Source organism: Mastomys coucha, unplaced genomic scaffold (genome assembly GCF_008632895.1).
Source record: "Mastomys coucha isolate ucsf_1 unplaced genomic scaffold, UCSF_Mcou_1 pScaffold23, whole genome shotgun sequence".
NCBI classification, from domain to species: Eukaryota; Metazoa; Chordata; class Mammalia; order Rodentia; family Muridae; genus Mastomys; species Mastomys coucha.
Genome location: NW_022196906.1, coordinates 72,242,981 through 72,256,622, shown reverse-complemented (window position 1 = coordinate 72,256,622; position 13,642 = coordinate 72,242,981). Strand labels below are relative to the sequence as shown.

Below are 13,642 nucleotides of genomic sequence, written 5' to 3'. Positions count from 1 at the left end.
AATATTAACCAAATTACGGATGGATATTGACAAATAACTTATAGCACAGAACTTTTTTGTGTAAACACCAAGGAGCAGAAAGGATGGGTCATTAGGGCAGACACACACCAAGAAACTTCAAATTGTTTCAAACATTGCTTTCTACATTTCACTGTCTTGTCAACAATCCTCGAGTGCTTGTTACACTGTATCTTCACTAACACTTAGGATGCTGAGTAGTTTTCTTTTGGTTTGTTGCTTTGTTTTATACTCCAGTGGCTAGATAGTGGTTTCTCAGGCTCATTTTAAAATTTACATGTCTGCATGTCTGAATTCCCAGTCAGTTCCAGCTTACCGGATGCCACTTTGGATTTGTAGTTTATACCATTCTACAAAAGGGTCAGGAATTAATATAGCAAACCACTACTTGCATGGTTTTCATTCTCTCAGGGGAAGGGATATCTTTTCTTTGTTGTATTTCTAGTATCTAGCATGTGTCTGGTGAATCATGTCTACATTTATCATCTGCTGTTATGTAGTAAACGCTCCTGAATTATATGCCCCCAGTGGGTAAGTGGTTCTGAGTTATGTAAGAAAGCATGCTCTGTAAATCACAGAAAGCAAGCCAATAAGCAAGACTTTCCCGGCTATGATCTCTGCTTCAGTTCCTGCTTTAGGTTCCTGCCCTCACTTACCCCAAGGGTAGATTGTGATCCTGACATTCAAGCTAAATAATCCTTCAGCTTCCTGTGTAGGTTAGTTGTTAACTTGACACAGGGTAGGGTCCTCTAGGATGAGTGAATCCCAATTGAGAAAATGTCTCCGTCACCTGTAGGCAAGTCTGTAAAGCAGTTTCTTGATTAAAGATTAACTGGGAGGTCCCAGCTCACTGTGGTTGGTGCCACCCATCTTGTCTCCAGGTTCCCGACCTGCTTGAGTTCCTGCTTTGGCTTTCCTGAAGGATGAACTGGGATCTGGGAATGTAAACCAAGGAAACCCTTTCCTCCCCAAGACGCTTTTTGTCATGGTACTTATCCCACCAGTATGAAACTAACTAGGACACAAAGTAGTCTGAATTCAAATCTAGTAGTTAAGTCACGTGGACTGTGGTAGTTTTCAGGATCTGCAAAGCTGGTAAGCTGTTCAGAAGGCCACGATGTCTTTGGAAATAAGAGGATACATGATCACAACACAGAGAAGAATAAGGAATGCTTATTCAGGTTGGAATCCTTAAAAGACCAGACATATTTTAAAAACATACTTATCATTTATTAAAACAATCTAGTGTATTTCTGAAAAAAAAATCAACATTAAATTGAGTAGGTCAGTTTTCTATTACTTTAAAAGAAGCAGCTGGAAACCCCACAAAGTTAGTGATGTATCCTCTTGGATGTCTCAATCAGGAACCAGAGTTTTCCATGGGAGGTGGCAGAACATGAGCTTTATACTTGCTTCTGGAATGCAAGAATGAAGGAGGAGTGGAGGCTCAAAGTCCTCCTCAAGAATGCAGGCACCAAGTCAGCTTAAAAGATGAAGTCAGCATAGAGGTAGGAATTAGGTACTGGCTGTAACCATCAAGCCGGGTGATAATCCTGAGGTAGAGACAAGTCAAATTTCTTCCCTCTGCAATTAAGATAAGAGATCCTCCTGATAGAGATGAAACCATTATGTGTCCCTTCCCCTCTCCCCCTGGGCAAGTGCCCTGTGCAGTTAGAAGTACTGAAGGGACAATGAAAAAATAAAAAAAAGTGTCAGAGCAAACTCTGCCTTGCTTACTATGCAAGCTCAACTTTCAGTCTTGTGCATAGTGTGAAGTCAGTGACTCCAGATCTGAGCTGAGGGAGCATAGGGCTTCCATTGCTGGGTGAGGAGTCAGAGAAGACTCTTAAAACAGTCTATCCCTACTGTACCTGGCCTAGACCGAATCAACAACTGTTCATGAAGGAGTGACTTTGGTTATTCTGGATCTTTGACTGTGAAAACAGAAGAAAAGGAGTTCAAATGTCTGGCTGTGTGAGGAGCAAAGGAAGAGTCCAGCTCCCCGTCCCAAACTACTGCGTGGGTTGCAATCTCCCCTTTGTAAGACGCTGGGTGCTTGTTGAAGAAATACAGGAGCCAGCTACTGGAGGTTCATCTGGCTTCCTGCACTAGGGCTTTCTGTACTTCAGCCTAGGGTTAGCCCCCAAGGCACAACATCTGGCCAAGGTAGAACTAGTGCAGAAGCGCACCTTTGCCATCGCCTTTCTTCTCGGAACGTCTTTGAGAAGATTTTTGAAGACTGATATCCATGCCTTTGGTGGCACCAGGAAGTGGGTGACACGCACATCTCAGATAAGCCCCGCTCCCCGAAGATGCTCTCAGGTCATCGGGCCTGCCAGCGAGTGTCGGCCGCAGCAGACACAGGGCACAAACGGGGCTGGGAGGAGTGGGTGTCGGAAAGCCAGAACCGACTCCTTCGCTACCCCGCGCTCAAGGTACGCGGCGGGGCGGTACTTCCTGACCCCGGAAGAGAAAGTTGTTTTGGGGAAGGGGAGCAAGAAAAAAAAAAAAGGGCACGGTGAGTAAAATGAAAACTCTGAAGTTGTTCTGCTCCCTCTGGCCTTCGGTCCCCGCCCTCCTCAGGACCTTTTTGGAGCGCGGCTCCCTTCACAATCGCACGCTGTGCGACTCCCCGCGGAGGAGAGGACCGCAGAAGCTTCGTCTCCCGACCCTCCCGGGAGCCGGGTCTCCAGGAAAACCCGGAGCGGAGCATCCCCGGCCGGGACACGCCCTCCGCGTGCCGCCGTGTGCGCATGCCCAGTGCACGGCGGCCGCCGAGTAGGAAGCGGAGCTCGGCGGAGGGGGCGGTGGGAGGGGACGCTCGGAGTGTGGCGAAGGCGCGGGACACGGCGAGGGTTCCCGCGGCTTCCTCAGAACCTTCGGGACCGTGGAGCCCTTGCGAGGCGCGAGCGAGCTTGGGGCTAGCAACGAGCGCGGAGCGGGTGGCGGGCGGGGAGCAGCGGGGCGGCCGGGCGGAGCGGGCTCCGAGCCCCGGGCTCCGAGGCTCGGCGGGACACGGCTCTGGTGGTGGAGGCGGCGATGTTCCACTGCATTCCCCTGTGGCGGTGCAACCGTCATGTGGAGGCCATCGACAAGCGCCACTGCTCGCTGGTCTACGTCCCCGAGGAGATCTACCGCTATGCTCGCAGTCTGGAGGAGCTGCTGCTGGACGCCAACCAGCTCCGGGAGCTCCCCGAGGTGAGTGCCCGCCTCACCTGGCGCGTTGGCCGGGTCCGTGCGCTCCTCCGCTGACTGCGTCCCTCCGGGAGACTCTGGCCAGGGGGCACCCCACTACTGCCCTCAACCGCCCTGCCCTTCCTTGCTTCCCGATTAACCCCATCCTCCAATAAAAGTTCTTTTTCATTTATACCGAAAGACTTGGTATTTAACAAGTAGTTACAGGCGAGTGGAGAGACGTTCTGGTCCACTAAGTGGCTTAGGTCCACGTCTGGGAACGAACGCCGGTTAGGTGAGAAGCCAGGTAGCTCACACTGTTCCCAGCTGGGGGCGACCATGCGACCCATCACGCCCCGGGGCGATTGGCTAGCAGCCAGTTCTCGGGCTAGTGGCCCGGAGCTCCTCATTTTGGGCTAAAGCAGGTCTCAGAGGACACTGGGACCGAGCATCGCGAGAAAGTAAGCTTTCGTGTCTTGGCATCTGTAAGGAATGTGTTCCTGGCCTTATCTCTGTGGGCTGTGCCCTGGAGAGATGGCGCTTTGTTGGCTTCATTGGCCCCATGGCGACATTGGGGTGCTGGGCAGGAGGAGAGCTGCTGCAGGTGCCCAGGTTCCCGCCTCTAGGGCACAGCGTGCGTGGACCTGTTGCGCGGTTGGCACTGCGATGAACGTGTGTAGTGGTTCCCGCTGCGAGTCAGCCCTGCTGCTGCCTTTCCGCCACCACAGAGCTTGCTTGGGTCTGTCCTAATCACTAATGCCGTACCTATTCAGAGTTGTTTACGAAAATTAATCATCTGCCGCACCGAACTTGGCCAGTGATAGACAGGGATGATAGACAGGGATTGTGCTTCTAGGCTGGGCTGGGGTAGACGCTGAACTTTTAACCCTTGAATTTGCCTCAGGATTTTAGCTTTAACTGTTAAAGAGGACGCATCCTTAACCCAGGTGTACGGAGGAAGTAAGCCTGTGGCAATCCAAAGGTGCAGGAAATGGAAGTCTGCTGGGAGGCCAGAGAGCCTAAAGGCCTGAGCCTCGGAATGCAAATACCTTGTTTGTCCTTTGTTAACGCTACTGCCCTGCCGTTTTCAAAGAAGCTCTGATCAGACGCCTGGTTAGTTGGAACGCGGACTGATAACCATCTCCAGGGCTGACAGAGTTTAGAAAATCAGAAGTGTGTTCCTCTCAACATCACTAGTGGAGTTCATCTTGAATTAACTTTGCTTGGTTCCCGTGGCCTCTGTGTAAAGATTACCCTCCCCTAGGATCTCTGCAGAGCATCCCCGCCCTCCGCCCCTTAATTTAATTCAGTAGAAAAACCATCCAGTTCCCTCAGGCATGTATTATTTTACAGGCGTTTTCAAACACATGATCTGGTTTTTTAGCTTCGTTATATTTTACTTAAGTGGTAAGCTCACTGCTTTAAGTTGTATACTTTTTGAGAGGTAGCAAATGTTAAAATGTTTTAATGCTCTTCAAGGGATTTGAAATGAAGTTACCAAAAGACTTAGTAAAAAGCTCTTGGCTATAAACTTTCCAGTGCTTTCTGTAGAATTTGTGATTTATTGTGGAATTGGAAGCTTTCTTTGGGTTGGATTGGCTTTTCACTCCCTTCTGTAGTTTGTGAGTTTTTCTGTAATGGTGGAGATTCAGTTTTGGAAGTGTCAGGTATTTCTGCAAATAGTGACAACTCAAGAGACTCAATAAGGTCTGATGGCATTCTGTAAATGCACTAAATAAACATCTGGAAACCAATGGATGGTCTTCCTTATTGGTAAGTATTGCGTTAACAGCCTTAAATCAAGGTCCTGTAAAATGGATTCCTCTCTGTCTTATTTCACCCAGACTGCTGGGTTTGTACATGCCAGACAGGAACAACAGCCTACCTGGAAAGTCTGTTTGTTTCCCTCAGCCTTTCCTTGGGCTAGCCATTGTTCACGTTTGAGATCTCGTAACTCATTACTGTTGCTCCCCGTTGCGTCTGTCTGGCTTCCAGCTCCAAGCTCCCGTCTGCTCACCGCCCTATCACCCCTCTCGCTGGAAAGCTTCAAAGGTTCTTAGTGTGCTGGCCGTACCAGCAGTATGTTTTATTGCCTATAATTTGGGAGCACATCCGAAAGGGAGGCCAGCACCTTCTACCTGGGCAACAGGCTTTGGGATAATGACAGATAGCTACACCCCACTGAAAGGTCTGCAACCTCTCATTTGCTCCAACATTTTCATTTACAAATTGAGACTCCGAATTGCAGTGATTTTTTTCTCAGGGCTCTGCACTTTGTTAGGTAGATGCAATGTCTGGCTACCTCCATTTACTGAAGTGTCAGACAACTGCAATCACACTGAACACATAGGATGAGTCTGGCCTGTCTGTTTCTCACACGCATGAAACCTTAGCTGTTTAGTCCCTCCTTTTTGAGTCAGGTGACTTAAACCTGGCCTTGTTAAACATTTATTGCGGTACCATTACTTACTAGTTATTAGGAATATAGAGATTAAAGAAGCTGTGATTCTTATGAGCTGTTCCCAGTCTTGTGGGGAGACATGACTTAAATTCTGATGTGAGTATAGGGTGGAGAGGGTACCTCCTCTCATCAGCCGACTCACCAGCCATAGACATGTTGGTAATAACTTACCTAATCTACTACGTCAGGAGCAGTTGAGCATTGAATGGTGGCTTCTCAATAGGCAGGTTGAAGGTCAGGACCCTCATCTTGAGCTTGCCTTTGGTTGGATGACAGCCATTCCATCTGACTGCTGCTGCTAGATTCATCTGACTTCAGCTGTCCCTGTGCTAGATTCTTTTGTTGTCTGCACTAACAATTTCACTCTCAACTCCTTGAAGTGCCTGCATGCCTTTGTTCTCCTCTGTAAGCACTGATCCCCAGCCCCGTGCCCAGGGAGGTCTTGCTCAATAAACAGTTACTTTTTCTAGAATTTTCCGTTGTCTCCTCTTGGCCTTTAGCTAATCTCTTGTTGATTGTCCGATGACAGTATTTCAAACACCAGTCCCCCCCCCCCCAATCTTTCTCATATCCTGACTTATTTGTTTTCTAGTTCTAGGGCACTTATGACCTAAGCTCAAACCATATATGCTTACGTGTTCCTGTCTGTCTACCCAACTAAATCATTACCTCCACAGGGCGGGGTGTTGATGGCTGAACCTAGGCCACCATGTAGTACGTTTTGGGGCCCTCAAGTGCTTGCCCCTGCAACAAAAGAATCCAGCAGCAATGAATGAGTCCTCATGTTCAGAAGGCTGCCTACCTTCTTGGCCATCAAAATTCCCTTCCTGTGGCCCAACTTAGAAGTCTGTAGAAACTAGTAAGTCATCCCTTTTGGTTCAGAATCACTTGTTCTTCCTTGGAAGGTGCTAGAAGGCACTCGACCACCTTTGAAGTAATTCTTGTACTCTGTGAACATTTGCCATGAATATGACTTCAGTTTTAGCCCCTGTAGCTTGCTCTGGCAAGGGGCTGCCATCCCTCTTTAGAACGTTAGTCATGTTTCAGTCAGGTCTTCTCTTTGGAAGTGGTATTTCTCCTTCCCCGGTCTCCAGCGTGATTGATTTTCCTCTGCACCTGTCTTGTCTCCATGGCCTGTTTTTTCTCACGCCCACCTCCTTGGTTTCACCTGGATTCATATGTGGTCATCTTTTGCCAAGGCTCTTTGGGCCTTGCCTTGAAAGGTCAGCGTGACCCACACGTTAGCTTCAGCTTTAGGTAGTTGAAGACGGTTCTGTCTTTTGGATGCTCTCCTCCAGCCTTACTTTCTGCAGATGCTAAGATTACCGCCTGCTTTATGGGGCTAGCTGAGGCTTTAAAGGGCCACAGTAAGTGTGAGATCTTTCTAAATTCTCTGGCAAGAACTTCTTAACTGGAGTTTATAGAGCACCCCCCCCCCCAAGAAGTTTTGTTAAACCCAAATTAAATTTTTGATATGATTTGCAGCAATTAAAAAGTGGTCTGAAATGTCCAGATGACTTTATAGGTGAGTAATTATTGCATAGCTTTCTCTGAGCACTCCTTTTATTGTTTATAGCTAATGAGGGAAGAGTAGATGTGGCTGTGTGAGAGTCAGGTGAAGGTCTGGAGTTGGAAGAGCAGAGAATCTACTGCTCTTCAGAGAGCACATGAGAGAGGCATGGCGGGGAGGGGTAACAGCCTTTGTGGTGTAGTTACTCAGAATTAAAACCCAAGGGCCCCGCACCTGGTTAATGTTACTTACTACATTGTGAGCAGCCAAGTAGCATCTACAGAATTATTTAATTGCTGTGGTGTGATGTCAAGTTGTTGTTAAGGTCTCCCTTCTTGTCTTTATTGGGTTTTTAGAGTTATTTTACTTTGTAGTTATATAAGAGCTAAGACATAGGGCTGATACACCTATATACTTAAATGAGTGTATAATAAAGAACTCAATTATTCAATAAAAGACCAATTACACATTTAAGGAATGTGAATCCAAAGGGGATTGAAAGGAATGTTTCCCCTACTGATCCAATACATTTCTCCAGTTAGAGAAGCAGTTCATTTCTCAGACATCCTGGTATTACTACACAGTTTGGTCCTTCATTGCTTTATGATTGTTTTCTGTGCTGCTTCATGCCTTCCCCATAGATTTCCTTAGTCCCTGCACTCAGAGGTGAGAAAAACCAAGCTAGAGAAGCTGTAATTTTCCTGGGTTAGTAGAGATTAGAGTCTATGAAGCATTTAGATAGTATCTGTGACATGACTGTTACGGCCACTACTCACTAAGTTCCAAACTTTGAAGTAGGTTCTTTACACAAATCATTTTTCTTACTCAGTGTAATAGCCATGTTAGCCATTATACTTTCAGTTTTTTAAATGCAGGAGAATACTGGAGAAAGTCGAGAGGGTGTGAACATGGGAGTCCCCCCCACCCCCATGAGTGACCTGCCTGGGAGGTGGGGAAGTCTGGCAGTGGGGACACTTAGGAGCCTATTGGAGAGCTTTGAGGAGTTTCATACTTTTGGGGGAAATGTGAAAAAGCTTTAGAGGTGGTGATTCAGAATGGAAGAGAAAGAGGAAAGAGCAGGTTTGGAGCCTGAAGGGGCCACCTGAGGGTGGAGGCCAGCAGCCACACTGTGGTGGGGGTTTGACTTACCCTGTTAGGAGCAGAGACTGTTGGTCAGCATCTTAGGGAAGTGATTTCGGGGGTAGAGAGGGTCATATTGGGGGATGAGTCAGGAGCCCCTCCATGCTGTAGCCAGAGGAATGATGGCATATTTGTAGGAAAAATAGGGACAAGGCCCTGAGACGTTCATTCCTGGAGTTCTTTTCTCTGCATCACCTTTCTGTCATGCTGAACCAACTGGGCCTGATTTTCTTTTGTTGATATATTTCCTTTCAGTGTGGGGTATCTTCATTCAACTAAAACGTTGTGAGGTTTGTATGTAGGCTTTGCCTTGGGAGGAAAATGGCCACTCAGATGTGTTGTGGGTAGGTAGAACTTATATATCTTTTCCTGTTTTCTGGTAAATACAGTTATCACATTTATAAGAGCGTACCCATTGTGACCCTGGTAACTTCATGGGCTGTGGTTTTGTGAGAAACATTAGTACATCTATGTGTATATACTGTGCCATGAAGTTTCAGTAGCCTTGGGATTTGGGGGGTTAACAAACTGCTGACTTTATAGAATGTCAAGAGTACTAGTGGTGACCGTCTGGAGCAGGGGAAAGGGAGGGCTGCAGTGTGATGGGCAGCCAGGGAGAGCTGCAGTCGACTTCCTCACAATGCCATGGAGGCCACTGGCAAGGCTCACAGGTGTGGATCTCCATTCCAAGCGCAGGGCTAAGAGGACTCTTGTCTTCTGCCGCAAGAGCTGCATGAAGGGTGCTGAAATCATGGGTCAGGCCTTAGTAAATACACAGAAGAATCTTCTGGATGTCCATTAACTTTCTCTTAGGTGTAATTTAGTGGACAGGAATGGTAATTTACTGTTGCATGTGGTATTTTAAAAGATCTAATGGTGTGTGTGTGTGTGTATGTGTTTTAAGATACCTTGGAGTCTTTGAAAGAAGTTTACTCCGATTATTGTTGGAGAGTGTACTTATGAAGGCTATAACTTCTAGACTCCAGGATTTGACTAATTTGGGGGGAAAATGGTAGTTTTTGTTTCTAAGAATGTCAAGGGATAGAACTACCTCAAGGAGTGGATTTGCCTTCTTTGGGCAGAAGGAGGTGTTGTGCCTAATTATGGAGTACTCTAGATGATTTCTTGATGGTTTGGCTAGGTGAGACCACTGTGGCCCCTTATTGCCATAGTTCACACCCGCTTCTTTAGAAAATATAATTAAGAGGAACAGTCAGCTTGTGCTGGAGGGAAGAGCTCTAGCTTAGATGGGCAGTTGTGAGGGCTGGAAGTAGCTTCCAGACCTTTCAGACTGTGACGTGAATTCAGACCTTTTGACTTGATTCAGAAATGCTGGCTACACACCTCTGGATTCATGCTGATACTATAGCTGGCTTGAGCATGGGCTGGGCTGTCACCATCCTGTTTGGTTTTTCTGTTAAGATTGATTTGTGTTCTCTGCTTGAAATGGTTAAAGAAAGAAAGAAACCCATTTCTCTTGTAGTGATATCGCCCATTGTTTGTTTTAGTTTTCTTTAAAAACCATTTAGTTAGGGAGAGAAGTTTAGCATCTACATTCCTAATGTAGATGAGTGTCCTGTCGGGGTGAAGACCAAATACAGGTGTGTGCTTTGGAAGAGCTCCTTGCTCTGCCTTTCTTCGAAGCTGAGCTCAGAGGACCTGACAGCGGACAGGGCGTTGCAAGGCAGCTGCCTTTCACAAGATGACACAATGCTGGGTTAGGAGAAAAGAGACTGAGTTGACACAGTCCTCTTTGGAGAGCAAGGTGACAGTGGCACGGAGGATATCAGGCAACACAAAGCTTGGGCGTCCACTTGGTGTGACGGCCGTATGAGTCAGCCTTCCCTCTGTCCTTCACACTTTGCCTTCTGTATGGGCCTTAATCTCTGACTTGAAGAGAAAGAATGCATGGCCGTTGTGAGATTGTTCTAGTTGTGACACTTTTGCATAAGCAGCTTATCTGCGGTGAACCTATGTTTCGTTTTGATCATCTTCGGAAACAGAGGGATGACAGTCTCTACCTCGTACGGTTGGGTGAGGATTAACCATGCTAATACCTGTACAGTAATAGGAACAGTAGTTGGCAGATAGGAGAAGATAATGCAGTTTTATCCTTATCTATATTGTTGAGTAAGAGAAGCCCAAAGACCTCCATTGTTCCTACCTTTGAATTCCTTCTCCATTCCTGGTGAGAGTGATCTAAGACACAGACAGAGTGCTGCCTCCTAAGTGCCCCCCCCCCCTGCCCTTGCAGGGTAAGTTTGGCCACATTCTTGTCATCCGCTTTCTCTGTCCCTTTTGCACTTTAACACCTGCACAAGAACCGCTAGCATAGAGAAGACATAAACTACATTCTTGAAGGATTTTCTTGAGAAGTCTGTGACCCTTTTTGGGGAGTGAATGAAGTTTAAAATGGGTTTTGAGGGGCAGGACGATAGCTCGGTGGCTAAAGCACTTACCACCCAAGCCTGCCAACTTGAGTTTGGATCCTCAGGACCCACGAAAAGCTGGGCACGCAGTAGCACATACGGCTTTCATCCTAGCGAGCTTCTGCCAGGAGGTGGGAGGTGGAGGCAGGAGGATCTCCTGAAGCTTGCTGGCCAGCTAACCTGGCACACACAGCAGCAGGAAATGACAAGACCTTGTTTCAAACACAACCTTGTTTGGCAGAGACAGACTCTTGGGGTTGTCCTTTGATCTCTGTCATTCCTGTTTGTCTCTGTGCTTCTCTCTCTCTCTCTCTCTCTCTTTCTCTCTCTCTGTGTGTGTGTCTCTGTCTGTCTGTCTGTCTGTCTGTCTCTCTCTCATATCCTCACACATACACACAGGGTGGGTTTTGTTTATACCTGCAAATGAAAGCCTCGAGATTAAACCAAGGTGCACTTGGCTGTCAGTGGTCCCCGTTGTATGCATGGTTCCACGGTGGTGGAGGAAAAACAGCATTGAGTTAGGAGACAACTTTCGGTTCTCGTCATTGCCCAGTTCTCTTCTGTGAATGATAGAGGGTGTGGATAATGTAAGGTCTCTCTATGTTCTGACTTCCTAATTTCCCAAGTTGATCTTCCTGGAAGACCTTTAGGAGAGCGGTGCCGTAGTTACACACATGCTTCAGGAGGCGCTTAGTGAGGTTAGTGGAACCGCAAATCTAGGCTTAATTATTATAATCAAGGGTTTGATAATCAGGCAAAACTATTCCAAATACGCATCTTTCTGTGGTCAGTTGTTGATTCCCAGAGTCAGTCAAGGAAGAAAGATGAGCAGATTTTTCTCTGGTTCACCCGTACATATCCACACACATGCGTGCTTGCGTATTCTCTCCCCTGCCCATACATTCATTTTGAATACTGAGTGCTTCTTGCCTGTCTGTTGTTTGTCTTGTCTTGGATTTTAAAGCTGCAAGGATCTGAGGAATCTGGCCAGGACTTTGTGTGTGTCTTTAGTAAATTAGCTCAAGCAAGTCAGAGGTGGTGGTCCTCTCTTAGGCTCGCCCACTTGGTAACCAAGAGACTCTACTTGGAAACTGTAGTTTGGAGACTGACAATTAGGATTATCAGTGGATCAGGTCGTGGCTCTGTGCTCCTGAGGAATAGTGTCAGCTCTGACAGGGTGTTGGTGCTGTACTTCCGGGCATCCCAGCAAGCCCTCTGCCTCCTTTCCTGCTTCCCCACAGGACTGACTGAGTACAGGCTGTGCTTCATTCTTTCCAGCGGGGCAGATAGAATCTTTGTCTCTGGAACCTTCAGGTAAGCCAGATAAACAAATAGCCAGTTTCCTGATAACAAAAGAGCTGCCCTAGAGTAAGTCTGCAGAGGTTCTGTCTCTCACGAGGCCCCTGCAGGAGAGTGACACTTGGACTGATGCACAGTAGGCCACCATGCCCTTACAGCAGAGGATGAGCTTGGTGCTTTAGAGTCTTGGCACGGGAAGGGGTAGCAGTGGGAAACGGAGGTGACAGGTTCACCTGTCTGTCACCAATTGGTGCATGGCACATGGTAAGCGTGAGATCTTGCTGATTTGCAGAGGACCGGATAAGTGGATTTGGCCGTATAGGACCCAGATGAGTGTCTGAGTCCTGGTGGGAATTTAAAGAGACCTAGAATTAAAGAGGGGGAGCCCGTGATGAGAATTACAAAGACGCCGAGTGTGTTCTGGGTCCTGTGTCTCGCTCTTCCTGTGATTAACACACTCCATCAGCATAGAGCCTCGTCCTCATTTCACACAAGTAGCTTTTCCTTACAGATGAGGACACCAGAGACACAGAGGCCCCCACCCCCCAACAACTTGCCACCCAACTATTAAATAGCAAAGCTGGCGTCTAAAGACCTAGGGTCTCTCAAGAGTTGGGTCTTTTAACCACTGCATCTCCCTGCCTCAAGGCCAGACGCATCAGAAGCCCCTGCTGAGCCAGGAGTCCCATCTGTTCTGTAAAGGGCAACACAGAGACTCATGATGTTTGGGCTATTTTTGCATCATTAAGAAAAAGAGCACTGAGCTGAGAGATCATTTTCAGAACCAGGTCACCGAGTATTAATGAGCTCATTCATGCATAATCTCTCAAAGATTAGTGGCAGTCCCTTCCTGGGTCTGGATTCTCACGTTCTTGAGGTAACTTACCTTTGAGGCCTTACCTGTTTTCAGGGTAAAAGTGTGTTTGTTGGAAAGAGTGATGGAAGTCATGAGCACCAGCCTTCTCAGAGCGCTGCTCCATTATATCTGCAAGTACTGACTGGAGTTGCATTACTGTTTGCATGAAATCAAGAAATTGGCTTGCGACGGTTTTTAGTCCTGACCATGCCTGCTCGCTCGTATCCTAAATGGGGTCCTGCTATACTTCCTGGCAGTGCACATGCTTTTGTATTGCTACCATTGCGTGCCATGAGTGAATAAAACGAATCTTTCACAGTAGCTCCTATTGCATTTACTGTGACAAATACCTGGCAGACACAACCCTAGGAGCAAAGGTTTCTTTCAGCTCCTGGTTTCGGGATTTCATTCTGCTGGAGCAGGGATGGCAAGGCCTTAGTTGATTCATAGTAGAGGGAGTATTATGGAGACTACAAAGCAGAGAAAGCTGGAGTCAGGAACAAGGGGATGCCCTTCATAGGCCGTAGTGACCCCTTGTTCCCAGCCAGGCTCCATCGGTAAGAGCTCTGCAGCTTTCAGAAAATCTCCACTGCGGAACAAGTATGGAACAAACGTATACCATGGGGGACGTTTCAGATTCAAATCAAGCCATTCAACTTACTTAGTAATATATTACTTTTACAAGTCTCTGTTTTCCATAATTTTGCTCTAAAATGGTAAGGTTTGGGACTGCAACATGTGCCCAGTGTTTTCCC

At 47.2% G+C, this 13,642-nt stretch overlaps 1 protein-coding gene across 2 annotated transcripts in view; it reads left to right on the top strand.

Annotated features, from left to right (window-relative positions):
- Positions 1-2,820: 2,820 nt before the first annotated feature.
- Lrrc1 (leucine rich repeat containing 1) overlaps positions 2,821-13,642 on the top strand; it is a 160,553-nt gene continuing 149,731 nt past the window's right edge. The window contains exon 1 of one of the 2 annotated variants that reach the window (XM_031345617.1): positions 2,821-3,216. In XM_031345617.1, coding sequence (XP_031201477.1) covers positions 3,058-3,216 — 159 coding nt within the window. In that variant the 5' untranslated portion in view covers positions 2,821-3,057. The remainder of the gene's footprint in view (positions 3,217-13,642) is intronic. The other variant, XM_031345616.1, reaches the window with a different exon arrangement.